Source organism: Mytilus galloprovincialis, chromosome 6, assembly GCF_965363235.1.
Source record: "Mytilus galloprovincialis chromosome 6, xbMytGall1.hap1.1, whole genome shotgun sequence".
Taxonomy (NCBI): domain Eukaryota; kingdom Metazoa; phylum Mollusca; class Bivalvia; order Mytilida; family Mytilidae; genus Mytilus; species Mytilus galloprovincialis.
Genome location: NC_134843.1, coordinates 70,900,212 through 70,926,716, shown reverse-complemented (window position 1 = coordinate 70,926,716; position 26,505 = coordinate 70,900,212). Strand labels below are relative to the sequence as shown.

Below are 26,505 nucleotides of genomic sequence, written 5' to 3'. Positions count from 1 at the left end.
ATATAGTCATCATTTTTTTTTTTTTTTATAATTAATAAACTTTTAAAATAACTGATAATACACAGAATGCACTCATGATTATTGAACAATTGACTTATGAGCTTTCCCACTTTATTATATTTCTATTATTGTGTAAACATTTTGTTTCAGATGGAATCCATATTGCTGGGTTTAATGAACTCTGTCTCATTAATGTTTGCAGTGTAAATGTATGTGTTATTTTGTGCTTTTTTCTTTTTTTTTTTATCAAATACTTATGTTGATGTGACCATGCATGGTGTCTGGGAAATCATTAATATTCATCTGGATTCGACAGAGGCATATATCTCTTGTTTGGACTGAGACTAGTAGTGTCAGGTTTGGATCATAATAGAACATAAAAAATGTCACACTTTTTTTTAAATCAAATTTAGAGCATAATTTATTTAGGTTTGGACAATTTGGACCTTTGATTGTCACTATATTATCCCTGTCTGATCATGTCACAGGCCTTGTTTTTGATATTTCGTAATATTCGCATTTTTTACATATCCTAACCGTAGAAATGTTTAAAATTATAATGCATTAGATACCGGAAATGACGCACTATAAACAATATGGTGGAATAAATATTTTTGTTTCAAGTTGAATGAAAATGCAAGTTGCAACAGGACGATTATGACTTTTGCTAAATTTTCAGTTATTGGAAGAGAAACTGTGGTATGTGTTTGCAGCTTGAATTTGAGAAAGTATTTGTCTTAAAGGAATCTGTCATTGCCTAAAAAATGAGCTCAATCGGTTAAATCGGCACCTGCCTGACCTGGTCAAATCGGCACTCGGTATAGTCATTTTGAGTCAAATTGACACCTAGTCAAATAAAGACCTCGGTACCCAAAATAAACATTTTGTTGTACAAGTAAAACTGAATATTCCGGTTTTTTTATAAGTTATTTTCATATTTTCACTTGAAAATGCTTGAGGAAGCAAAATTGCTGGTTTCCACTGGGACTTCTGGACTACAAGGCAGTGTGCTAAGAATGTAGGACAAACAGTCAGAAATTTTCACAGGAATAACCATTGAAAATATACAAAATTGGTTGCAACTTTATATGAGGGTAGTAATGCCCTTTACTGTCGGGCGTCAAACGGTCAATTTTGGCTACTGTTAGCGTCAAATTGGTTAACATTTTACCGTGATTTGTCAAAATATCCTTATCGTGATTCATCAGAGGTCTGAAATAATTATCATTACTGTTATTTTGGGAAAAAGTTTAACATGATTTTTCAAAATCATTCAATTTTGTTATTGTCTAAAAGAAAGTGTACATGTTATCGTCATACATTAAAAATTACCGTTTACGTCACTTGGCATGAAGGTACCCCCATTACTACCCTCTTATATATGATTCACTTTTTAGAAGTAGTGAGGTGATGCAAAAAAAAACCCAACAATTTGAATAGTAATAATAAAATTTGTTTTTATCAGACACCTTGGCTAGCAAATTTTCTTTATGTCATGTCAGTCTCAACTTCAGATGCTTTTTGTTACTTTAAAATAACTTAATGCAAAAAAATACCTACAATCGATTCATGGAATATTTTTCCTTTAACATGTTTAACACTTAACAAATTTATGATCCACGGCATACTAATCCAACTATTATAATCACTAAAGCTTAACCATGGTGACTGTTAAAAAATTAGAATTTTCCTAATTTCTTAAGCAATAAATAAAACTAAGAAACTCAATATTATCTAAACATTCAACTTCTACATGTTCTAACTAATTTTGTTATAATATAATGCAATATCTTTTTCAGCAAAGATTTTCCATTAGATCATAAGAAGACAACACAAGAATTCCCATGGAAAATCCTGAAGAAATACTACCGGAAATTTTAGCAACATTGTTTACAACATCCTCACCTGCTACTGAGCTAGAGTCACTTAAGCTTATTCATAAACAGTTGCGTTCCCTGTCCTCAATTCATAACAGAAATGCATCAGACTTTGATCTTAAATTTACTTTGTCTTCACTTGAAGGAAATCCATACCAAGATGTCAGTATTGAAGTATTATGTAAAACGCAAAATTTACTGAATAAGTTTACTTGCTACTTGTTAGAGCGCAGGTTTGGTTGGTCAGAGTCCAATCAGGAAACTGGTGGACGTCGTGTTCGAAGAATGTCATGTACTGGAGTTACCCTAGAAGCCAGTGATGGACAACAGAAAGCTTTTATCAATGATCTAATTGACAGTTTGATTCAGTGGTAAAATTCACTATTATGTCATAGCTCCTTGAAAAAATCTTTTAAAGACATTGTAGAGGTTTTCAGCACGTCTTTGTATGCCTCACACATTCTTTATGAACATTTTTATCACTTTCATATGAAAATAGTTTTCTGTTCTATGTTCCACAAGAACTGTTGTATACTTTATATACTGATACAATTTGAAGCTAATACATGTACATGATAATGGTTTAGAAAAAAAACAACATTAAGGGTGTGATGATATCTCCTGATTGTTATTTTATATGTGTATGTATATTTGCTCTGATTATTTAATTTGTGATTGCTGCCAAGTAAAGATTCTTAACTGCAAATATTCAAAGCTGTAGGTTAAATGCAGATGCAACAGTAAAAACGGCTCTGTGTATTTGATATTTTGACATGTGTATGTTTAATTTACTTTTCACATCCTGAATGGGATTAATTTGAACATGAATTTCAATGTGCAAAACTTTTTTTTTTTTTTGTGTATGGAATATAATTTTTGCTTGAAGAATAACAATCATGACAATAATCATTTTACTTGACTTATGTAGAATCTCAGGTATATATAAGAAACCCAATTTTAAGGATATTGCCCTAAGCTTGTGCTATAAGATTAAGGAACAAATAAATGAAGATAATGGATTATGGTTGATTTTGTTTGCTTTTTTATCTTCAGGTTGATACATCAGAAGATCACAGAATCGCTTTTAAAGGCTTTTGAATACACATTGAAGCAAGGTTAGTCATATTGACTTTAAAAATACTATTGAATATGAATATATGAATATGTTTATTGATCCTCCCTAAACTACAACAGCAATAAAAGAACAAAGAAAAAAATATCTTACAGTTCTATGTACAGGGAAACCAACATTTATTTTTTCATAGCCGTAAAACTTATCACTAGTGCAGATTTAGACACATTTCATGTAGTTTTCCTGAAGAATGGCTGATTGGTACAAAAACAAATATTTCTATATATGTTTCTCTTATATTGAAATAAAAAGTGTTCTGATTGCCAATGAGTCAGCTTTTAATCAGGGACCAAATCACAAAGATGTAAACAACTAAATGTTACTGTTCATGGTTTACAGCCTTCAACAGTGAAGAAAACCCATATAAAATGTACCGTATATATAAGGATATTAAGGCACATGTCATTGCAAAATGTGAAACTGTTTTAAAGAATAAAAACAACAGCCTGAATCTTTCTAAAAAACAAAATGGAAACCAATAAGACACACAACCAATGAAAACCAATAAGGCACACAACAACCAATGAAAACCAATAAGGCACAAAACAACCAATGAAAACCAATAAGGCACACAACAACCAATGAAAACCAATAAGGCACACAACAACCAATGAAAACCAATAAGGCACACAACAACCAATGAAAACCAATAAGACACATAACAACCAATGAAAACCAATAAGGCACACAACAACCAATGAAAACCAATAAGGCACTCAACAACCAATGAAAACCAATAAGGCACAAAACAACCAATGAAAACCAATAAGGCACACAACAACCAATGAAAACCAATAAGGCACACAACAACCAATGAAAACCAATGAGGCACAAAACAACCAATGAAAACCAATAAGGCAAACAATAACCAATGAAAACATTTGAACTACAAGCTTGTGACTTGGGTCAGGCTTGTAACTCCTTTTTTCATAAACTTTTTATCAGCCCTTCATTTTTAATTGCCCTGAGCAAGTGAGCTTGTGGTCAAAGAAACACTTGTAACTTTTAGGCAGTGTAGATACAATACTGCATACTTTTGAAATGTCTCATTTCTTCATAAACCCTGAGAAATTTTGCTTACTCATCAATTTAAAAAAAATAACATGATTTTTTTTAAGGTAGAGGTGGTAGATGTAAGTAGACAGAGAGAGAAATTAACTAAACATGCGTGCTTAATATTTCACTGATAAACCAGCAGATGCCTGTAGTTCAGTTATAATACTAATGTATTTTTTACATTTTGTACTTTTTACTGATACATGTACATATACATGTTATTTTAATGTCTTAAAAATACTGTGTTTTAAGGGAAAGCGGTAGTGTTTTAATACCAGTACAATTATTTTACTTCAGTGTTTTAGAGCTTATTTTTGTCTTTAATGACTATAAACAAATTCTCGTACATAGAGCATTTGATATTTTACTGCTTAAAACATATTTTAGCCATAAGTAGAATATCATTACAAGATATATACATTGTACATGTAGTTAGATTTTTTTTATAGTGCATTTGTAATATATTATAAACGGGACATACATATTTATTCTGAAGTATGAAATTTACAATCAGTTTACAGAAAAAAGCTTTGTTTAGTATTTTAACCTCTCCTATATAAACTTATTAGGGAATTGCGATTACGATTTTGTGTAGGGTTTTTATGTTAATTATATTTGTCTTCACCGTTCTCATATTCTCCCAACAAGTTCATATAGCATCCAGGTAAACAGGATATTTTGAAATACCACTCTGTTTCTAAAAATTATAGCATCACATCCTTAACATAATCTAGAGGAAAATCACTTCAGATAGTATAACATCTAAGTAATATAACATTGATACATAACCATGATTCCAAAATGTCCAGGGGTGACTACTGGGCCTATACAATTAATTATTAACAATTCTTCATCCGTTACTTTTCCAATTGAATTAATTTATAGAACTCATCATATGTTTTTTCAATTAACTTTGAATTTATATTTTTCATTAGCTTTTTTTTCAAATATAAATGAGTTTAAAAAGAATTAGTTTGATATGTTTGACTTGCATTGTGTATTAATTTTTAAACTTTCCACCATTTTCTGTGTTTGGTTGTATAATGTATTAACAAAACACATTTTCAACATGTCACAAAATTTGTCTGGCTTGTATGAATATTTTATTTATTGACTTTTACCATTAGCATTTAGAATATCATTTGATTAAATCTGTAATAGATTAGATTGAAACATAATTTACAACTTGTTTTCCATTGCAGTAACAAACATGCCTGTTGTCAGAAACAGAGCTGTGGTTCACATCATGGATTGGTTAAAAGAAAACAGGGAGAATCTCAAAACATGTTTATCCTGTGCCACAATATTGGTAAGAGGATTGAAAATTTCAAATCATATCAATGGTTGAATACTGTATACAGCAAAGTTAAATAAATGTCCAAAATTAAGGAAAAAATCTGTGTTGTAAAAATATAGAAATGCATAAATGATATGATGTGAATTTATTGGTGTTGGTAAGATTTGACAATTTTTTACATCAACAGTTAAAGTATCTGCCAAAGTGATAAGATGTGAATATAAAATTTAAATTAGGTTGGTCACTGTCAAATTAAAAATATATACATTTAAAAATAGGCTAACAATTCAAAGGGAATTTCTACATCTTGTGATCAGAAAAAGAAATAATGTTGGTGAAATAATAAAATTTTAGATCACTGTGGTTTAGTGAATAAATCCTAATTGACTTAAACTAATAATATTGAACTGATCCTGCATCAGGTTTTTTTCACAACGGATCAAGAGAAGTTCCATTTTCATAAAATTTTGATCACTATCATATTAAGATTTTGAAATTTGCAGGACATGTAATGCTTATGAAATGCATCTCAAATTAAATGATATGTGCATCTCTGTTTTTAGGTGTTGATACAGATGTCATTAACAGATGTGTGGTCAGCTATCAGAAATTCTTGTTCTAAACACTTGGGTCACATTACACCGTACCTGCCACTCCAGTACCAAGAAGAACTCTTTAATCAGCTTGTCACAGTAAGTTTGGTCATTAAGATTATCATTGTCATACAATTGTTTAAAATAGCAACTATGTAGTGAAACTAGTAAGATAGCAAAGAGATTGTATGTTTAATTGGGTTCATATTCTCTATCTTCTAATGTAACAAGAATATGTACTGTGTAACTATTAAATCAACCAAATAATTGATACTTTTTGGTCACCATCAGAAATCCTTTTAAATTCCACAAGAAAAAACCTCCATTCAAATAACCAATACCGTAAAAGTTTACAAATTACTTTTAACTTCATTTATGTTCTTATTTCTAGTGATTTAAATTGTAATTTACCAGATTAACGTCTATTTTTGTTATAATTTCAGATCTGTAAGTGTCCCAAAAGTTCCTGGCAAGCCAAAGAAGGTGCAATCATGGGTAAGGATATACCGGTATGCTGTATCATTATTCCTTGGTGTAAAATAGGACAATTTTTTAACAATCAAGAAAATAGTTCATAAAACAAAGGGAATTGTTTTAGAAAAAAAATGTATATGCATGACATTTAAAAGAAAGGTGAAACTTTGAATGTTTTGAATAGAAAAACGTTAATTTCTTTGGGATAATTAATTTTCAATATGTATGTTGATATTTTTGAAAAGTTCAACTGGTGTTAATTATTGCATTCATGATTGTTATTTTTTCATATGTACATGCTGCACAAAAAGAAAGAGATCACACTTTTCATACTTGTTTTGATCTCGCAAACATCTGATTCCTGTTTGCAAATACTCTATTTTTTTCATTGTGTTGAAATAACAGAATTACCTCATGTTTAATTAGCAGCATAGAATAGATGAGTTATTATACACTATTTAGTCAGTGGTTTCAGAACTGCAACTTCTTTTTTGAATTGTGTAGAAATTGACTAAACAAAATGTGTGTTTCTTTATTTTCTAGGTATAAATGCTATGGTACATCACTACCAAAACAAAACAGATGTCAACTTTGGATTGGAAGAGGAATACAAGGTCAGGGTCATCTTAGATAAGCTTCTTGCTTGATGAATGTTAAAATGTACTATTGGAAAATTGATGCAAAAATTAATTGGAAATAAATCAATCTAGCCTTAAAGCAATAAAAATATATTTTGTTATTGAAAAAATAGTTATGAAGGTAAAATAGAGATTATCAAGCCAAAAGATAATGAATAACAAAGCACAAACAAGCATTATGATTGTTCAATATTTATCATGCAGAGATCAACGAGTAAAAAATTTAATCCCTGGCATAAGTTGTAGGAGAGAAAAGACAGAAATTATTTTACTGTCTTTAAACTTTAATAAGGTTTTCAATGTTGGGTTATTTTTTTTTATTTTTTTTCAGAAATGTCCGCCTCCAGAATATATATCTAGTCAAATAATTGATGTTGTTTTTACACTCCTGTCCAACCCACAGCTTACCATCAGAGAGAATGCAGCTAAAGCTATTTCAGGATACATATCCTCTGCTGACATGAAGGTATGTATGACCAAATTTAATTTGTAGTCTTGACATTCCTATCTAAGGCCTAAAATAAAATTTCTTTTGTTTGGCATTGCCGCCCGACCCACTGAAAAACTTGCCGCCCGAATAATTTTATTGGTGTTTCAAAATTTGTATTTTTTTTGTATTAAAAAAATCGGAAAACCGCCGGAATTTTGATCATATCCGCGGAGTTTGTTTCCGGGCTTTACTTATTTAAAATCATGATCTTTAAAGTGCTTGTTGTACACTGTATTCAGAGCAAGCGTTTGAATGACATAGATTCGATAAAAGTCTGCAAAAAATGTCAAAAAGACAGGCAGTGGTTAGCATCCACTTATGCTTTAGTCAAGGGAGAGGAACATTTTATTAAAAAATAAGATGTTCACCTATTCTTTAGATGAAACATGGGTGGATGTTCTGAAAGGCCTTTTAGAGAACTCAAATGTCGTCTTTGGTAAAGCAGACAGTGACACTGTAATTTGTTGGTGTCTGCTTTGCATCCTCACATCAGGAAATATAAGTTTTTCACCCAGACATGACAGAACAAACATCTGTGGCTTTAACCTCTGAAAGATCTCTTAAATATGTGAAATCTATCATTGACAAATTTTCCTTGAACCAGATAACAAAGCATGTTGCCATGTTAATTCCAAAACAATGTATTCTTTGACCTATAATTGTTTACTTTTACAAGTTGTGACTTGGATGGAGAGTTGTCTCGTTGACACTCATACCACATCTTCTTATATCTATTCAAGATGATGATGCATTGGCTTGATGGCTGAAAGGTGTACCTGCATGAAAGCACCAAAGCTAAAAGACCAATATGGTCCCAGATTTACAGGTTTATAGTAGTTTTGTACCAGTAGAGGTTAGCCTGGTACAAAACATACATATTTCAAAGACTAGCCTCTTTTGTGTGTCAAGAATTTATGAACCAAACCCCTCTCTTTCTTCTTAACATGAATAAGACAATTCTTAAAACAAAAGATATCTGACGGCAACATATTTATAACTGTATCTACTGGTAGTGTTCCATTGTTTTAAGCAAACCAAGGGCTCATGAATTTAACGGTATTTATGTCATGCATGTCCAGAACCCTGTGAATCAAACAATCATAACAACCTTAAAATTTATTTTAAATTATCTGTAAAAATTGTCTGTCCTACAGCATATTTATATTTTGAAATTATCATACTTTTACTGCGGTTATTACAAATGCAGTATAAACACCCTGCCAGGGTGAGGCATTCATGGCTGTTCTTGTGCCAACCTTCTAAATTTGTAATATTTTGCTATTCTCAAAGCTGATCAGGGGCTGTAGTGGCTTTGACCATTTGGTAGTTCCGCAAAATTTGCATGTATCAATGCTAGTCTTATCACCTCTATGGATAAGTGCATGTATGCATTCACAAAATTAAGGTTAGATTGTCATGACATTTATAATAAGGTTCCTCTGTGCACTACGCTTTCGTCCACCAATAAAACTGACTGTAATGAACTTGCCCATATGGTGTAAAAAGTTACTTTTAATCCCATCAAACAAGCAAACAATCAAAGCTTTAAATCATCTATTTGTACAAGGAACTGTAGTGGTCAAACTGATTAAAATATGATAAGTTTACCAAACTGAAGGCAATTTCAAGATGTGACATTAAGCCTCTATTCAATGGACAGTCCCACAATTAAGAATCAATTTTCATGTCTAACATGTTACATGGTTAATGTCAGTTCCCTACCACAGATATGTTTCTGCTGGGTACTTTGGTTTACTCCTCCAAAAAAACTGAATGTTTGACATGAAATTATCCATGTGTTGTAGAATGTGACATTAACCCCTAACAAAGAAACCATAAGTTTGTACACACAACAATGCTGCACTGCTTTTGGCTGTGATCTAGAGTCATCATGGTTGTGATATATAAAGTTTTTAATGATGTAAAAAAAAAAAAAAAAAATCCCTACCTACCTACCCACCTGCTGATGGTGTGAGTCGGCAATGCCAAACAAACAATTTGTTAAGGGTGGCCTAACCCACAGCTCATAATAAAAACAGTAACTATATGACATAAGTTATGAAGTCTAATTTGAATTTTATTTTTTATAATGGGTTCTAATGACTAAATGGCAGGGTTGGCAAAAACCAGGGTTTTATGAGTATTGCCCAGCCCAGTGGGAAATACTGGGAAAACCCGGGTTTTACTGGGTTTTAGTGGGTAATACTGGGTAATATAAAATATTTGTCTGAATTTTAAAGAGGATTCAGTGATAAACACAAATGCAATACATTGAATAAGATATTTATACCCTATTTTGTTTGTTTAGCATTTGTCTAGATTGGCAAACTGTAAATAGAAAGCAAATGAATAATTGTTTTTTTTCAAATGAATATAGCTCCTATTAAGAATTAACAATTACATGTATTAAAGAAACATCACATTTAAATAATGTATATGTACTGTCACTAATTAATAAGTAATTATTCAGATTAGAACACAGATTTGTTTATGTAACAATAATCAGTCCTTTCAATTTTATAAGTGTTAATGGCATGACCCTGTCATTTGCCTGTAGGGTGTTTATTTAGCAATATGAATGTATAACAATTAAAATTAACAATTCAACTTAAACACTGCAATAAAATGCATTTTTCAAAGTTTGGATTATTGAAACAATACTTGGTAATTTGAAAAAAAGGTATCTTTAAATGTGCAAATCTTGTATTCTGCCTACATATAAAATTAATAGAGAAGAGAATGAAATTGAATTTTCTAGAAATTACTGTCAATGGTTATCTGTATAAAAAGTATATATTTAGCTGTTATACTATGAAACTATAACAAGTCTTTACTATTTTGTGTTAAAATAAGCTTAAAAAATCATATTGCCCAGTAATGCCCACTATTACCCATTTCTGGGAGTATTGCCCAGCCCGGGAAAACCCGGGTTTTCCCGCCCGGGAATTCCCGGGTGGGTAATACTTTGCCAACCCTGCTAAATGGTCAAATTTATTCTTCTACCGTGATCACTGATATTGCAAGTTTAAACTCTACTTGTGGAAAGGTAAAATTGGCCCCATACCAATATTCATTGGCTAGGACTCCTATTTTTCCTGAAGAAGGTCGGTGGTTCCATCAAGGTACTCTGGCTTTCTCCATTTAATAGCTGGCCGCCATGATATAGATAATTTGCTTGAATTGGCGTTAAAAATATAATCAATCAATCTGAAAGTATTTTTAAAAATGTTTTTGCTTCATGCAGGTAATTTATGAGGATGCTACAACTTCTAAAGGAATAAATATATGTGACGGGAAATTGAACCTTAAATTGAAATTTTTGAATAGTGGCATCATAAGTGTTTTGATTCATAACATTATGTTGCTATAAAAGCCATGACCACTGTTTATTTATTCAGATAATCCTAACGAAGAAAACTATGGTTCACTTTGATTTAAGAATCTTTTCAGTTGTAACAAATTTAATTTTTCTGATCATAATTTTAAAATGTTCTTTTTTTTTTGTATAATGTTAAAATTTTCTAATTTTTGTTTATTTATTGCAGGAAGCATTGTCAACATTTGAACAAGTACTGACTCTACTGAGAAATGATGTCTTGGTCTCAGACCAAGTACATACAGTTGTAAGTAACTCTATTGTCAGATCATACCGTACAACTTGTGTTTATAAATAACCAGCCAGACATACTGGCAATTTAAAACTTGTTTTTCAAAGGCAAATCATTATTTGAAGAATATTTTTTCTTGATAACTTTTGTTGTTTCTGGTTGTAAGTAATTATTTAACTTGTGTCCAGAAAAATATGAGGTCATAGTTGAAAGTCAACTAAGAAGTGAAGAGAACAATCAAATAAGATTATTGAGAAACAAAACAAAATGGTTTGATCAAGTTATTATTGACTACAGTAGATAAGGGAGGAAAAGTAAAATCCTATTTTGAATGAACTTATTAATATTAGTAGAAAGGTTGCAATGTATATTGTAGTACGATAAAATCACAAAGCCCTGTTGATTTATAGAAAAAAATTATATGAATTAATATCTCATCCTAGTGTGTATAATTATAATATGATCATAAAAAAAAAAAAATCATTTACTTTTTCTTTTTCTTTTGAAAACAAATTGTGATTTACTTTTTTAGATTCCAAAAATGTTGATATCTAGTCAAGGATGAAAAATATACAAGACCTTACATATATCCTATATATATTTTCAGATCTTACCAATAGAATTATTAGATGACTATGCTGCAGAAGGCTTCTTAAATGTCAGTTTGTTTATACTAAAAGTAAGTATAGAGAGTACACATAAAATGTTATAGTAAGTTTGTTTATTCTGATTGCAAGTATAGAGAGCGCACACAAAATTTCATAGTCAGTTTGTTTATTCTGATTGCAGGTATATGGAGAACACATTTAGTTCATCAAAACTTCAGTCTCTTTATACTGAAAGTAAATGTGTCTAGGCCATAAACTTCCGAGACAAAGTCCCCTCTTTAATCATATCATACAATCTTCTCACTCATGCAATATGTACTGAGACTAATTTTAAGCTTCCTTAATAAAATCAAAATGAAACCCAGACCTAAAGTTGAACAAATTTATTTATTGCAAAGAAATCTGGACAATTTAATGATTGAAAAATACGAAATATACGAAAGTTATGAATAAAAAAATGAAATGGATGGTATTCATAAACTAACTTCATGAACAGGGAAACAAACAATTTCATGAGAAGTCCTCAATATATATTCCTTTTGATAGTGCAATTCATCTTCTTTGGAAACTCACACAAACTTCATGTCATAGACCACTTGAATGTATATTACTGTTGCAGAAAGATAGCTCATGTTGCCTGTTATTCCTAAAGCAGGGTTCGTACGGGGCATGGAATCCTGGAAAAGTCATGGATTTTTATTTAGAGGGGGGGGGGGGGGGAAAGGCCTTTAAAAGTCATGGAAAGCTATATTTTAGTGACAAGTCCTTGAATAGTCATGGAAAATGATTATTTGCACTGTAATCTTTATTGCATGTCTTCAAACATCTAAAATTAAATGATCCCCGTAGTTTTATGTTGAAACTGTTTCTTTTTCGAATGCTAGAAATAAGGCCCCAGTTGTGGTAAGTGTAAAATGAGAATTTAAAATTCGTTTCTTCAAAATTGTTTATAAAAATATGCAACCGCATCTGGTTCCCTTCATAGTACAATTTGCTTTAACAGTATTGAAATAAGAAACCAGCTATCGGAATATTCGAAAACGAAGTTATTGCTACTAAACAGCCGTTGAAAAACTCTTTTAATGATAATGTATGGATAGAGGAGCTGAAATGATAAGAGTCCTACATATAGTAAAGAGCAATTTTTCATACAAAAGTTGTGAGGATATCGTCTCAGTATTTAAGAATATGTTTCTGGATAGTAGACAAATGTCACTTCTGAAATGGCAATGATGCCTCTAAGTAGGAAGGTGATAGTTTTTTGTCTACAATGTATTATCTGTTTGATGAAAGTCCAACCAGTCAAGAGGATTATGCCAAATAACCTTTTCTAATACTTTGTTCATTGAAATATTTCAAAATTTGTATATATTCTTTTATACTGTAAAAAGAGGCAGAGCACATATACCAAAGGGGACATTCAAATGAGTGTGTTGGTCATACTCTTTCATAGAATCTTTGATAACAAGTAGGTCTACATCATTGTTAGCAAACTTAACTCAGTATTGTCATTCATAGATATGTTGGTATTTCTCATTGTGTTTCAGTGCAATTGTGTCATTATTGGATGTTAAAAAGATTGTCTATTTAGTTGCATGGAAAGGACACAAAAGCATGTTTATAGCATTAGGGATGACTTTTTGGTCTATAGTTTTGGGGTATGGAAATTTCATAAAACATCCTTGAAAAGTCATGGAAAAGTCGTGGAAAAATGGAACTAAAAAGGTGTATGAACCCTGCTAAAATCAGACCAGAAATCGTCCAAAATTTGTTTATTTTTCAACTGTAAGTATTTATTCTTAAACATGATCGACGTTAGTTTATTTTCCTTCTTGCAGGTTTTGCCATTGAAAGTGCTGTTATCAAGATGGTCTCAATATGTATCAACATTCCTCTTATATCTATCTCATCATGCCTCCACAGTCAGACAGGCAGCTAGTAATATATTCAAATATTTAGGTAAGTGTGATGACCTAACAATCAAAGCCTATTTGTGTATGTATTTTATTTTGCCCCATTTATGGAAATTATATGTTTTTTATGCCCTATTTATGGACATAATGTTTTTTGGTCTGTGCGTCCTTTCCACCTTCTGTTCGTTTGTTTAAACGTCTGTTTGTCCCGCTTCAGGTTAAAGTTATTGGTTAAAGTTTTTTGTCCAATCAACTTGAAACCTAGTACACATGTTCCCTATGATGATATGATCTTTCTAATTTAAGTGCCAAATTAGAGTTTTTATCACAATTTCAAGGTCCACTGAACATAGAAAATGATAGTGTGGATGAGGCATGCATGTACTATGGACACATTCTTTTTTTCTATTTCATTAAGTAACTTGTCTTCATAGCAAATACACTGCTAATTAAGATTCATACAATACATGAAATAATACCTCTGATATATATTTTGCAGTTGCCAAGAGTAGTCATTGTGTTGTGTTAGTTAAACTGGTTCTTCAGAGTTTGATCCAGGACTGGGAACCAGATATAACCCACCTAACAATACCACATGACCCCCACCATAGTTTGTTATCTCAGGGATCCACTATACCATCTGTTAACTCTGCAAATGGTGAGTTTACTGACAGTTCAACAAAAAAATTCTTAGAAAGACCAGTACCACTAATGAAGTCTAATTTTGTGTGTTGTTCAATAGATATAAGATGATGTGGTATGAGTGCCAATGAAAACAACTCTCCATCAAAGTCACAATTTGTAAAAGTAAACCTTGAGAGGTCAAAGTAAGGTCTTCATCACGGAGCCTGGGCTCACACAGAACAGCAAGTTATAAAGGGTCCCAAAAATGACAAGTGTAAAACCATTTAAATGGGAAAACCAACGATCTAATCTATATAAAAAACAAGAAACACTTATGAACCACATAAAAAAACGGCAACTACTGAACATAGGATTCCTGACCAAGGACAGGTGCAAACAAATGCAGCGGGTTCAAAGTTTTAATAGGTACCAACCTTCACCCTTATCTGAAACAATAGTGTAACATCACAACATAGAAAGACACACTATAAATCAAGTCTTTAAGTTCTTAACATAATAAGAGATTTCATTTACATAATACGAGATTTCATTTCAAAAGCACTCTCAATAACAACAAAAAATACAAACAAATGAAACAAGGGAACATGAATAATATTAATTATGTGTTTGTATAATATCTTGTATATGGAAAGAAAATCTTACAGCAATTTTTTCTATAAACCTATATGGATGTATTAATTCTTTTCTTTCTTATATTAACTTTGCTCTACTATATTTTTGAAGGATTTTCCAACTTAAATATGATCACAGTTATGAGCTATAAAGTGTAGAGAAGTAAGCTTTGCATTGATTGTACATGTATTTGAGTTTTATTTCTGTAAAAAATCATGGGAAGTTAGTGAGGTAAGCATGTTTTCTCTACATTTTTATATATTTTTAGGTTTACCCTTGTTACAAGCTTGGGAAAGTAGAGAAGGGAGACTGTTTGCTTATGAGTTGATTTTGAAGTATCTGTTGAAAAACCACTGGCTTTATACATTTGGTCCTGCAGGTGCAGGGTATATTGAAAAGTATCAAACTACCGAAATAGAGGCTGATGGGTAACTTTTAATTTACATTGCTTATCATATAAAGTAGAAGATTTCCGTTGACCAACACAAATTCCAAAAAAGAATTATAGGTCCAAAAGAAGACGAACACAAAAAAAACCACACATGTTCCAGAAAGTATGACAAACAAAATGGGGTGGGGTTAAGTCAGTCTTATGTACAGAACAAACCTCCATTATTTTTGTTTTGTTTTCAATTGATCTGACATACACATTGTGGCCATATAGCATTTTGACATAGAACATCAAGATCAAGGGCAAATTTTCTTTGATGATAAATTGTTTTGTTGTTTGTTAATATCCCATGATTGCTATGGACTAATCTCATCCAAACTTGTGCACATGTCCCTTTTTATGCCCTTCTTTTTTCTAAGTCATGTTTTTAAAAGTTATAAAGATGGGAAAAGAGCAACTTATGACTGAAAAAAATGTGTGTGTGTCAGAAGAGCATTTCTTGATTTATATTCATTCGGAATTATCAAACCTAATCATTTAAAAGACATGGATGTATAAATTTAAACATTTAAAAGACATGGATGTATAAATTTAAACATTTAAAAGACATGGATGTATAAATATGCAGAAATGTTTGGAGCTATATGACCCAAATGGCAGTATCAGACACTCAGATAAGACCTTTTGTAATGCCTAACTCAGTCAAGCCTCTGATAAGACCTTTTGTAATGTCTAACTCAGTCAAGCCTCTGATAAGACCTTTTGTAATGTCTAACTCAGTCAAGCCTCTGATAAGACCTTTTGTAATGTTAAACTCAGTCAAGCCTCTGATAAGACCTTTTGTTATGTCTAACTTAGTCAAGCCTCTGATAAGACCTTTTGTAATGTCTAACTCAGTCAAGCCTCTGATAAGACCTTTTGTAATGTCTAACTCAGTCAAGCCTCTGATAAGACCTTTTGTAATGTCTAACTCAGTCAAGCCTCTGATAAGACCTTTTGTTATGTCTTACTCAGTCAAGCCTCTGATAAGACCTTTTGTAATGTCTAACTCAGTCAAGCCTCTGATAAGACCTTTTGTAATGTCTAACTCAGTCAAGCCTCTGATAAGACCTTTTGTAATGTCTAACTCAGTCAAGCCTCTGATAAGACCTTTTGTAATGTCTAACTCAGTCAAGCCTCTGATAAGACCTTTTGTAATGTTAAACTCAGTCAAGCCTCTGATAAGACCTTTTGTTATGTCTAACTTAGTCAAGCCTCTGATAAGACCTTTTGTAATGTCTAACTCAGTCAAGCCTCTGATAAGACCTTTTGTAATGTCTAACTCAGTCAAGCCTCTGATAAGACCTTTTGTAATGTCTAACTCAGTCAAGCCTCTGATAAGACCTTTTGTTATGTCTTACTCAGTCAAGCCTCTGATAAGACCTTTTGTAATGTCTAACTCAGTCAAGCCTCTGAAAAGACCTTTTGTAATGTCTAACTCAGTCAAGCCTCTGATAAGACCTTTTGTAATGTCTAACTCAGTCAAGCCTCTGATAAGACCTTTTGTAATGTCTAACTCAGTCAAGCCTCTGATAAGACCTTTTGTAATGTCTAACTCAGTCAAGCCTCTGATAAGACCTTTTGTAATGTCTAACTCAGTCAAGCCTCTGATAAGACCTTTTGTAATGTCTAACTCAGTCAAGCCTCTGATAAGACCTTTTGTAATGTCTAACTCAGTCAAGCCTCTGATAAGACCTTTTGTAATTTCTAACTCAGTCAAGCCTCTGATAAAACCTTTTGTTATGTCTTACTCAGTCAAGCCTCTGATAAGACCTTTTGTAATGTCTAACTCAGTCAAGCCTCTGATAAGACCTTTTGTAATGTCTAACTCAGTCAAGCCTCTGATAAGACCTTTTGTAATGTCTAACTCAGTCAAGCCTCTGATAAGACCTTTTGTAATGTCTAACTCAGTCAAGCCTCTGATAAGACCTTTTGTAATGTCTCAGTCAAGCCTCTGATAAGACCTTTTGTAATGTCTAACTCAGTCAAGCCTCTGATAAGACCTTTTGTAATGTCTAACTCAGTCAAGCCTCTGATAAGACCTTTTGTAATGTCTAACTCAGTCAAGCCTCTGATAAGACCTTTTGTAATGTCTAACTCAGTCAAGCCTCTGATAAGACCTTTTGTAATGTCTTACTCAGTCAAGCCTCAGATAAGACCTTTGTAATGTCTAACTCAGTCAAGCCTCAGATAATACTTCAGTAATTGCAAGTCTTACAATCCTGTTATTGTTCGTTTCTTAATCTCTTTAATTCTTTAAATGATTAGTTGTAACAAAAATATGCACTGTATAAGAAATGCTCTAATCTAGGTGATTAAAAAGAGTATAGTCTTTCTTGTCATTAAAATTACTTTTATGCCCCATTTATGGGCATTCTGTTTTCTTGTCTGTGCGTTCGTTTGTTTGTCTGTCTGTCTGTCTGTCCAGCTTCAGGTTAAAGTTTTTGGTCAAGGTAGTTTTTGATGAAGTTGAAGTCCAATCAACTTGAAACTTAGTACACATGTTCCCTGTGATGTAATCTTTCCAATTGTAATGCCAAATTAGAAATTTCAACCCATTTTCATGGTCCACTGAACATAGAACATAGATGGGGCATCCGTGTACTTGGGACACATTCTTGTTTTATTGTCTTTATATATGCAGCTAAAGTTGTATTTCCATTTCTAGTAGAGGTGATGGTATAACAGGCAATGGATCACACATGCTATATAAGTCACACACCATAGATGCAGGTCAAGAGGTAAGTTTCTTTTCTCTACTAATGCATCATGAATCAGATTAGTTTTTATACACTAAACTATATTATATAATGCTAAAAGTCAAATGAATAAAATTTGACTTACAATTTCTAATAACCTAAATAGGGTCTAGTTGACTGTGTGGTCTAAGAAGTTCATCACATCAACTTTATCTTTATTGGTCACAAGCCTGTCAGCACTGAGGTTGTGAGTTTAAACCATACTTGTTTATATTTTTATTTAGTAACGACAATGTTGCTGCTATAGTTGCCAAAACCTGCAACAATATTTAATTAAGAAGAAATAGTATTTTATTTCACTAGCTCTTAAAGAAACAAATGTTTTACTATCATTTAGTAAAAATGTATATTGTGTTTTTTAATTATAAATGTGTAAAAATATGTTTATATGTATATATGTATATAATATATCTTAAAAGTCTCTCATAAATCTTTTTAAGATTGGTACATGCAATGCAAATGTTTTAAGGTTTAAATATATGTATGTCAATCTCATTTTTTGTTTGTATGTGGTGAGACTATAATAAAATATTGAATCAGAATCTGAATCTTGTGGCAATGTGTGTTTGATTGCCAGTTTTCATGCAAGTCATAGCTCTCTCCAGGTCCTTTGGCTTCCTCAACCAATAGTATCAGAAACTGGCAACCATTAAATAGCTAAGATGGCTGAAATTGGCATTAAACACCTACAATAAAATGATTCATCTTATAACTTATGATAATTTGATGAATCAATTAAAACATGATAGACTTAATTTATGAATTGTTTTTATTCTTGTTTTTTGGGGTTTTTATTTTATAACAAACCAAGTAAAACCATTTGCATTTTGGACTCATTGGATATTTTTTCATAGAAGATTGTTTTATGTAAACCAGTGGTGGTATTTTCTTTTTCAACTGAAATCATAATATCTTATATTCTGAGCACATATAGATAGATGCATGCCTCTGAAATTACCTATATACTAATTAATTGAACTCCATATAGCACAAAGTTCCGTGTATTTAAAAGTTATTGTCTGATATTATGTCAGCTGCATAGATTAATGATCCCAGTATAAACGAGAAAGGTACAGTGAAAGAAATAATACATTTTATCTTGTTTTTTTTTGTAAGTTTCATTTTTTTAAAGTGTGTAGAAAAAAAGTTGAATTTTGTGAGAATGTTTTCAGAGTATTTCAAGGAAACTTCAGTATTCTAAATCAGAAAAATCTATGTTTGTAAGTATAGTCCACACCTACATTTAGCTCCTGCTGTTTTTACTTTCACCTTTTTGCACTGTATTATTTATTTTGTATCAACAAAAGGATGATACATGATTACTCTATGATGTCATCAGTTTGAATTGATTTCTCTCATCAGTTTTCTGGCCCTGTGGTAACATAATCTCAAAAATCTTGTAAACTCTCTTAATATATATTTCTTAAAATTTGTTTTCAAGTTTTGTTTTGGAAAACTTATACTTAGTCCCTTTAAACTACAGTAGAATGTTATTATAGTTCAAAACGGCCTTGCCTCACTTTAAAATGTTTTCTTTTCTTACTGTAAATTCTGAAATTATTGCGCGATTTTTATTAATGGGAATATTGCGACTTGTTTCAATTAAATGTAAAAATAAGAACTCACATTCTGATATCCGAAACATGTATTTGTATGCAGATTTTCCTGAAATTTAAAGATGTACTTGAAACGAACACCACTTTTGAATTTCTTGAGAACATGCATGCAGTGGCAAGGTTGTCATCAGTACTATGCGAACAGGCTCTCAGATTTTGGCTTGTTTATAGAGTGAGGTTTTTTAAATGCTTTGAGTTCATGCATACTTTGGCAGGACTGTCTGTATTATAATGATAGGCTCTCAGATTTTGGCTTGTTAATGAGATGAAGCTATTGAATGCTTTGAGTACATGCATGCTTTGGCAGGACTGTCATTCCTTTGAGGGAAGGCTCTCAGATTTTGGCTTGTTAACAGAATGATGTTTTCTTAATGCTTTGTTTACATGACTGCTGTGGCAAGGCTGTCAGTTCTATGAGGATGTATGGATTAGGCCTTGTCAGAATGATGGATTTACAAATGTATGAGTAAAATTGAGAATGGAATTTTGGTACATGCTGTGGTCCTATGAGAACAGGCTTTCAGATTTCTGCTTGCTTGTGAGCAGAAAAAGTGTGATATAATTACTCTCAGCTTTTGTTTCATCTTGAAATTTGTTTCTTCTAATTGTATATATAATGATATATACCTAAGGAAATATTTTTTTTGTCTAAGAATTTTAAGGTGAATGATTTTGCATGTACCTATGGAAAGTTGAACTTTAAATTTAATCTCCAGTAAATATAATTCAACAAAGATGAATAAAAAATCATGTTTGTATAGAATGCACATGATATTAGTGATAAGCATGGCTTCAATTTATCTTTGATCCTAGAATCTCTTAAACTAGATGTCATTGAAAAGGTCATCCTTTTGTATTGTTATTGAAAGCCAATCATTGTGTAAAACTGTGGGGGAAAAAAATATTTGTACACTCCTCACTTCTAACCCTTTAAGCATGACAATTACATCAAAAACTGCTTTAGTGATCATGTGATTCGTTTAAGTCTGGAATCTTCTAAAGCAACAAGATATGACTTTTTAAGCAAACATTTTATTGCTTACAGAAAATGACGAGTAAAGATATTTTGAATGCCAGATTTTATTTTATTTTCAGATAAAGGAGTAGGTCCGGTAAGACCCCTTTTTGGCCCCAAAATATAACAGTTTTACAAAATTGTTAAAATGTAAACTTTTAGTTATTTATTGGACAGTAGAATGCTTCTGCTACATAAATATGGGCTGTTTTTGACAATACAATGCACATATATCGGGTTGTAGCACCATTAAGTCATGCTAAATTACTGAAATCTTCAAAATTCTATCATTTTAGTTAAATTTTAGACGGTTTCCTTGTAAAACGAAAGTGGCCGCATTTGTGTTCATCCTTAATATTGAAATGTAAGTTGTATTTTATGATAATACATAACATATATAAAGGTTGTGGATGAACACGGATGCGACCACTTTCATTTTTGACAAAAACCATCTGAAAAGTGACGTTTTTTGGCATATTTGAGAGATTTTTCATATTTGAGCTTGAATCGGATCTTTTTTAATGACTAAATCAGTTAAAATCTTTCACTTATACTAGTTAAATCAAGTGAAATAGACACTTAAGTCTTTAAAAAGTGGTCAAAATCTTTCGTCAGATGAAACTGAAATTTGAGGCCAAAATGAGTCCTTACCGGACCTACTCGTTTACATCTATTTCAAGAATGTGTATAGTCATATTTTAGAAAGGATACGAGATACAAGATACATGTTCCCTGTTTTTAAGATTTTAGTTCATTTTTTATAATATGTTGTAATTATATATGGGGGAAAAATTTAATCTGTAGACTTCACGATACACAGATTATTTTTAACATATTATTTGTAGTTAGATATATGTAGATATTTTGATTTTTGATTGAGTTTAAGTGAAAATGTTTAGTTGAATAGGTCAATTCATTGATCCAGAATTTAAAAAAAAAGGTGTACCAGACTACCAGTAGATAAATAATTTTAAGTCAATTCCAAATATGATACCAGTATTGAAAATATCTCCTCTTTCTCTTTGTAAGAAAACTTGGGATTATTGTTTAAAATGTTTTTTTTTATAGAGATATAAGGTAAATTGAACTCTCAAATGTAGGCTGTTCCTACTGCACTTTGAGGGTTGTTAGAAATTTTTCTTTTTATTGATATGTTATTATGAAAGAAAACTTTACCAAAGGCAGTTTCTAAAATAACGTTTCCACTCTTCAAATATGATGTTATATAAAGACCACATGGAGTTGAAATGTGTAGCTATATAGACTCATCAGTGATGCTTGAATCAAAAAAATAAATGGAACTTACAATGCAGTCTTACCCTATCACATATATGTACAATTTACTTTTCTTTGATTAGAGTTTAAGACATTTTTATTTTTTTATACATTTACTTAAATGGAGGTCAACCTAGATAAAGACAGTTTTTAAAATACTCTTTAACTGTAATATATTGTATAAACTAACTGTAATATTATGTAAAAACCACATGGATTTGAAATTTGTATCTAAAAATAATCCTTATCTGTTTATATACTACTGACAGCACAAAAGAAGACTTTATAGTTTGAGACAGGTAACACTACCATGCATGGATGTTTCTGGCATGAAAAGAAAAGAAGTCTTCAATCTTCACTTCTCAATATTTTCTCAAAGTGTCTTTCAAGCATAAACCATTCATATTGTAACCAAATTTGTCACAATGGGTCTAATCCCCTTTGATTGAGAAAGTCTAGGCCCCTTCATTGCAGAAAGTCTTATGGTTCTTACAAGGCACTAGACTTCCTCCGTCAATAAAACTGGCTGCCATGCCAGATAGACATAAGTGTTGAAAGTGGCATTAAACACCATCAATCAATCAACTCTCTGATACAATTGTTTTCAGTTGAAATTTAGCATATAAAGATATTTTTTTCTTGATGAGTTCATATCCTGAATGATCTTAAAACATTAAAACTTCTTGAAGAAAACTTAACAGAATGGACCACTTGCAAGAAATTTGGTAGATACATGAATGGTTTATGCTGCATGCTTCATTGCAATCAAAAGGATATATTACATTCAATTATGTACAGTATTCTTAATACAATTGTTTTATAATGTCAATAGCTGTAAATCAAACTTGGGTGTTAATGTCAGTAGCCGTCTAATTAGACTTGATTGGTAAGGTAAATCTAAAATTAAGTTGTGTTTACTGCCTCTCTGTCTGCCCTAAATACCCTAAAATAGTTATAAGCAATTGTCGTTTTAGGCCTGGTTTAATTCAGAGATCTTTTGTTTAGCACTGTTTAAGTCCAAAACATACCTATATAGTCTATGTAAAAGATATTATTAATCTTTTTACCTTGATACTTATTTATTTAGGCTAGGAATAAGTATATACTTTTTGGCCAAAATTTAATGGTTGATGAAATAAACTTGTTGTAAAATCAGCATGTCACCCAATACGAATGGCTGTAACAATGAAATGCTATTGTTGATATGTCTCCAATTTGAATCTAGTTTGAAGCATTTTCATTCACCACTTTGTGTTCCAATGGCATAGATGTGCCTCACTGCATTCACTTGCTGCTTTATGCTGTACAGATAATTAAGATGATTTAAAACATAAGTGTTTTATAATCTTGAAGAATATTTCCTATTTGGTGGATTCTTGTGAAAAAGTTTATTCCTTATCCATTGGAAAATTTGTGTATCATCATGTGTCTTTAAATTATAACCAATCACTTTTTCTAATTTAAGTGTTTTTTTAAAGATATAAAAATCTTTTACTTCTTTAGAAATTGATAGAAGAAAAAGGTAAAATAAAGATAGTAATACATACATATATTGCTTGTGTACCTTGGCCTCTATATGTGGTGATTTGTTGACATGTACTTATTACAATTGTCTGTTTTATTGACAGAAATATGCCCAAGAAAAAGACCTCCATTGCGCTTCGTTGCACCAAAAACCATACATTGCCATATATATTCTGTGTAGTGTTTTGGGGACTTTTATTTGTCCTTTTATTCTTATTCTTGTAGATGTGTCTGTCTTTATGACAATTATGTCATTACCTGAACATACTTATGCTTTGTCTGTAATTTTATTAAAGAAATGATATCTTGTTTTTCCAGTATGGATCACAGCATCAGAATGGTACAGTGGAGAGGTCTCATAGGTCAGTCTTATCAAATCATTTGTTTATTAATAAAGATCAAATGTAAAATTGACTTATTTTGTCTTACAAAGTTTGACCTAAGAAATGTAATTTGTCAATAGTGTTGTATTCAGGTTTTGTTTGAACAGAAGAATAGAGATTAAAAAAATATATATAAACATCATAAAAACAGTAAAATAACAAAAATACTGAACACCAAGTAAACTTCATAACAGAAAGTCCCTTATCAAATAGCAAAATCAAAATCTCAAACACATAAAACAAATAGAAAACAACTGTCATAATGTTGACTTGGTAAAGGCAAGTCCTTAAATTTAGACAATAGTGGATTAACAGCATTTATAGATGAGATTTATAAAGCACTTATAAAGGTAGATGACAATTGTAAATGAGGGTTCGTAAATTAGTTTATTAGAAATTAATTGTTCTTAAAAGTAAAACCTATCAATTATTTATTTATTTCATTGTAGACATACTCATTCCCTGTCTGAGAGTTTAGAATCTCCTTATAATGTTAATGGGTCCAGTACGCCTATAGAATCCTCTTGTAATCATGGGTCAGAGGAAGTGTTCCATAATGGACCAAGCCAGCTTGATACAACATACTCAATACTGATGCAAATACAGGTGCTAGAAAGATCAAATAAAAAGGTACAATATGGGTGAAATTTTTAAAAGAAATACAGGTGCCCGAAAGATCAAATAAAAAGTTAAATTACAGGTGAAATAAATAAAAAATACAGGTGCCAGAAAGATCAAATAAAAAGGTAATTTAAAGGTGAAATAAAAAGTAAAGGTGCACAAAAGACATAAGGTAAAAGCTAGGTGAAATGAAAAGAAAAGAAAATTTCCAGAAAGATTGAATTCAAAGGTTAGATATAGATGAAATATAAACTGAAATAAAGGAACTGGATTAAGTGAAAAAGATGATAAATAAGGTTTCGTCTAGATAAGATATAATTAATGAAAAGATCACACTGATTGTAAAATACAGAAGAAATTGAAATCTACAGGGTCTAAAAAGATAAAACAAAACATGGGCACAGAAAATAACATGTTGATTGGCCATTATTTACCTTTTTCAAACGAATATGCATCTTCTTATCCACAAAAGAGCTGACAACACCAGTTTAAAATTGAATACATTGGTGAGGGTTTATGATTATACCTATATATTTCTTGACTAAGACTGACTTGAGAGCTTGGAGAACAGTGTAGAACCCACTTAAATGTTTGTATAACCTTTTTGGTTTTTTTACAGAAAAATCAAAAGAATTGTCAGCATTATATGCATAGTACATCTTTAGAGGAGGTGGAGAAATTACTCAAAAATAGGTTAGTTCTGTCAATTTATTTCATTAAGACTTTGAAATAAATAAATATACAAAAAAGACTACGGCTAAATCATGAGTTTTGTCTGCATAAGTAGAGTTATACATGTGGTTCATTAAAAAAAATATTTAAGCAGATTTTGAATTTCCAAGTTAAGCTTGTATAGAGTAAAAATAGATTTGGTTTAAATGTTTAGTACCAACAGTTTTATACCCATCATGCTTGAAATTAACATAAAATTTAAACTTGATACCAAGTATAAGATTCACTCATAAGGGAAAAATTGAAATTTTGTAAAAAAAAAATGTTTCAAATATATTTATTTCGAAATTGAAAAAAGTCTTGATAATTGATTTTCATAGAACAATCAATACTCCCTTTTAACGATCTGTTAATTCAACACTCCACTGAGTATGCTAAATTACTTCTGAATAGTTTGATGCAACACGTATGTATTTTGTGAATGTAGTTTTTGTGAAGTTTATAAAACAAAATCTTTTTTTACAGTCAACAGAATAATTCTAAGATTGAAGAACTCCTAAAAAAAGATGTACATGTGGTAGATGTGGATTTTCTCAGCAATATCTTAATAACAATTCTTCATCAGACATTGCAGTGTATGTCAGACAATCAGTGGGAACTCAAACGGATGTCTAAACAGGTTAGTCTAAAACAACTGGGACTTGCATGTATGTCTAAACTAGTTATTCTAGGATGTCCTTCAAACACTTTGAGTATACACCCGTGGTAAAATATGAATATATATTGCCAGGGCTGTTCCGATTATACTCCCAAGTCATATGCTTTTTTATGAATGAGGTACCCAACGCCATAGAACGTTGACGCAAGAATATAAGCATTTTACAGGAAAATACACACTTGAGAAACCGAAAATCATCACAACAAGGAAACATAAACAAACAATGCTAAAATGTGGTATAAGTCAAAATTTTTTATATATTTAAGATTTATAAGTAAACTATCATTTAAATTCAGCCAAAACTATCTAAATACGTCATTGTAAATAGTTTAAGCATGTCAATAATTCAGTTTAACCCTTTACTCCATAATGACACCTTTTGACGCCTGTGTAGTACCTCAGTTGAAACGCTATGTCTCCAAAATGTCTGCATCAGACTTAAAAAAAATTGTATCCAATATGAAAAGGAGATTCATGAGAATATCTGACTTGAATTTCATTGATGAAATATTAGTTTTCACAATGCATTAACACTTTAAACCTGATGAT

General features: G+C 31.3%; 1 protein-coding gene across 1 annotated transcript in view; it reads left to right on the top strand.

Annotated features, from left to right (window-relative positions):
• The first annotated feature begins 578 nt into the window (after window positions 1-578).
• Window positions 579-26,505, top strand: part of LOC143081016 (uncharacterized) — a 40,990-nt gene continuing 15,063 nt past the window's right edge. Inside the window, exons 1-19 of the mRNA XM_076257249.1 lie at window positions 579-699; window positions 1,800-2,248; window positions 2,931-2,992; window positions 5,268-5,374; window positions 5,926-6,054; window positions 6,399-6,450; window positions 6,973-7,043; window positions 7,399-7,533; window positions 11,103-11,180; window positions 11,773-11,844; window positions 13,612-13,732; window positions 14,186-14,344; window positions 15,212-15,371; window positions 19,307-19,352; window positions 22,308-22,337; window positions 23,881-23,924; window positions 24,395-24,575; window positions 25,186-25,259; window positions 25,764-25,917. Coding sequence (XP_076113364.1) covers window positions 1,845-2,248; window positions 2,931-2,992; window positions 5,268-5,374; window positions 5,926-6,054; window positions 6,399-6,450; window positions 6,973-7,043; window positions 7,399-7,533; window positions 11,103-11,180; window positions 11,773-11,844; window positions 13,612-13,732; window positions 14,186-14,344; window positions 15,212-15,371; window positions 19,307-19,352; window positions 22,308-22,337; window positions 23,881-23,924; window positions 24,395-24,575; window positions 25,186-25,259; window positions 25,764-25,917 — 2,079 coding nt within the window. The 5' untranslated portion in view covers window positions 579-699; window positions 1,800-1,844. The remainder of the gene's footprint in view (window positions 700-1,799; window positions 2,249-2,930; window positions 2,993-5,267; window positions 5,375-5,925; window positions 6,055-6,398; window positions 6,451-6,972; window positions 7,044-7,398; window positions 7,534-11,102; window positions 11,181-11,772; window positions 11,845-13,611; window positions 13,733-14,185; window positions 14,345-15,211; window positions 15,372-19,306; window positions 19,353-22,307; window positions 22,338-23,880; window positions 23,925-24,394; window positions 24,576-25,185; window positions 25,260-25,763; window positions 25,918-26,505) is intronic.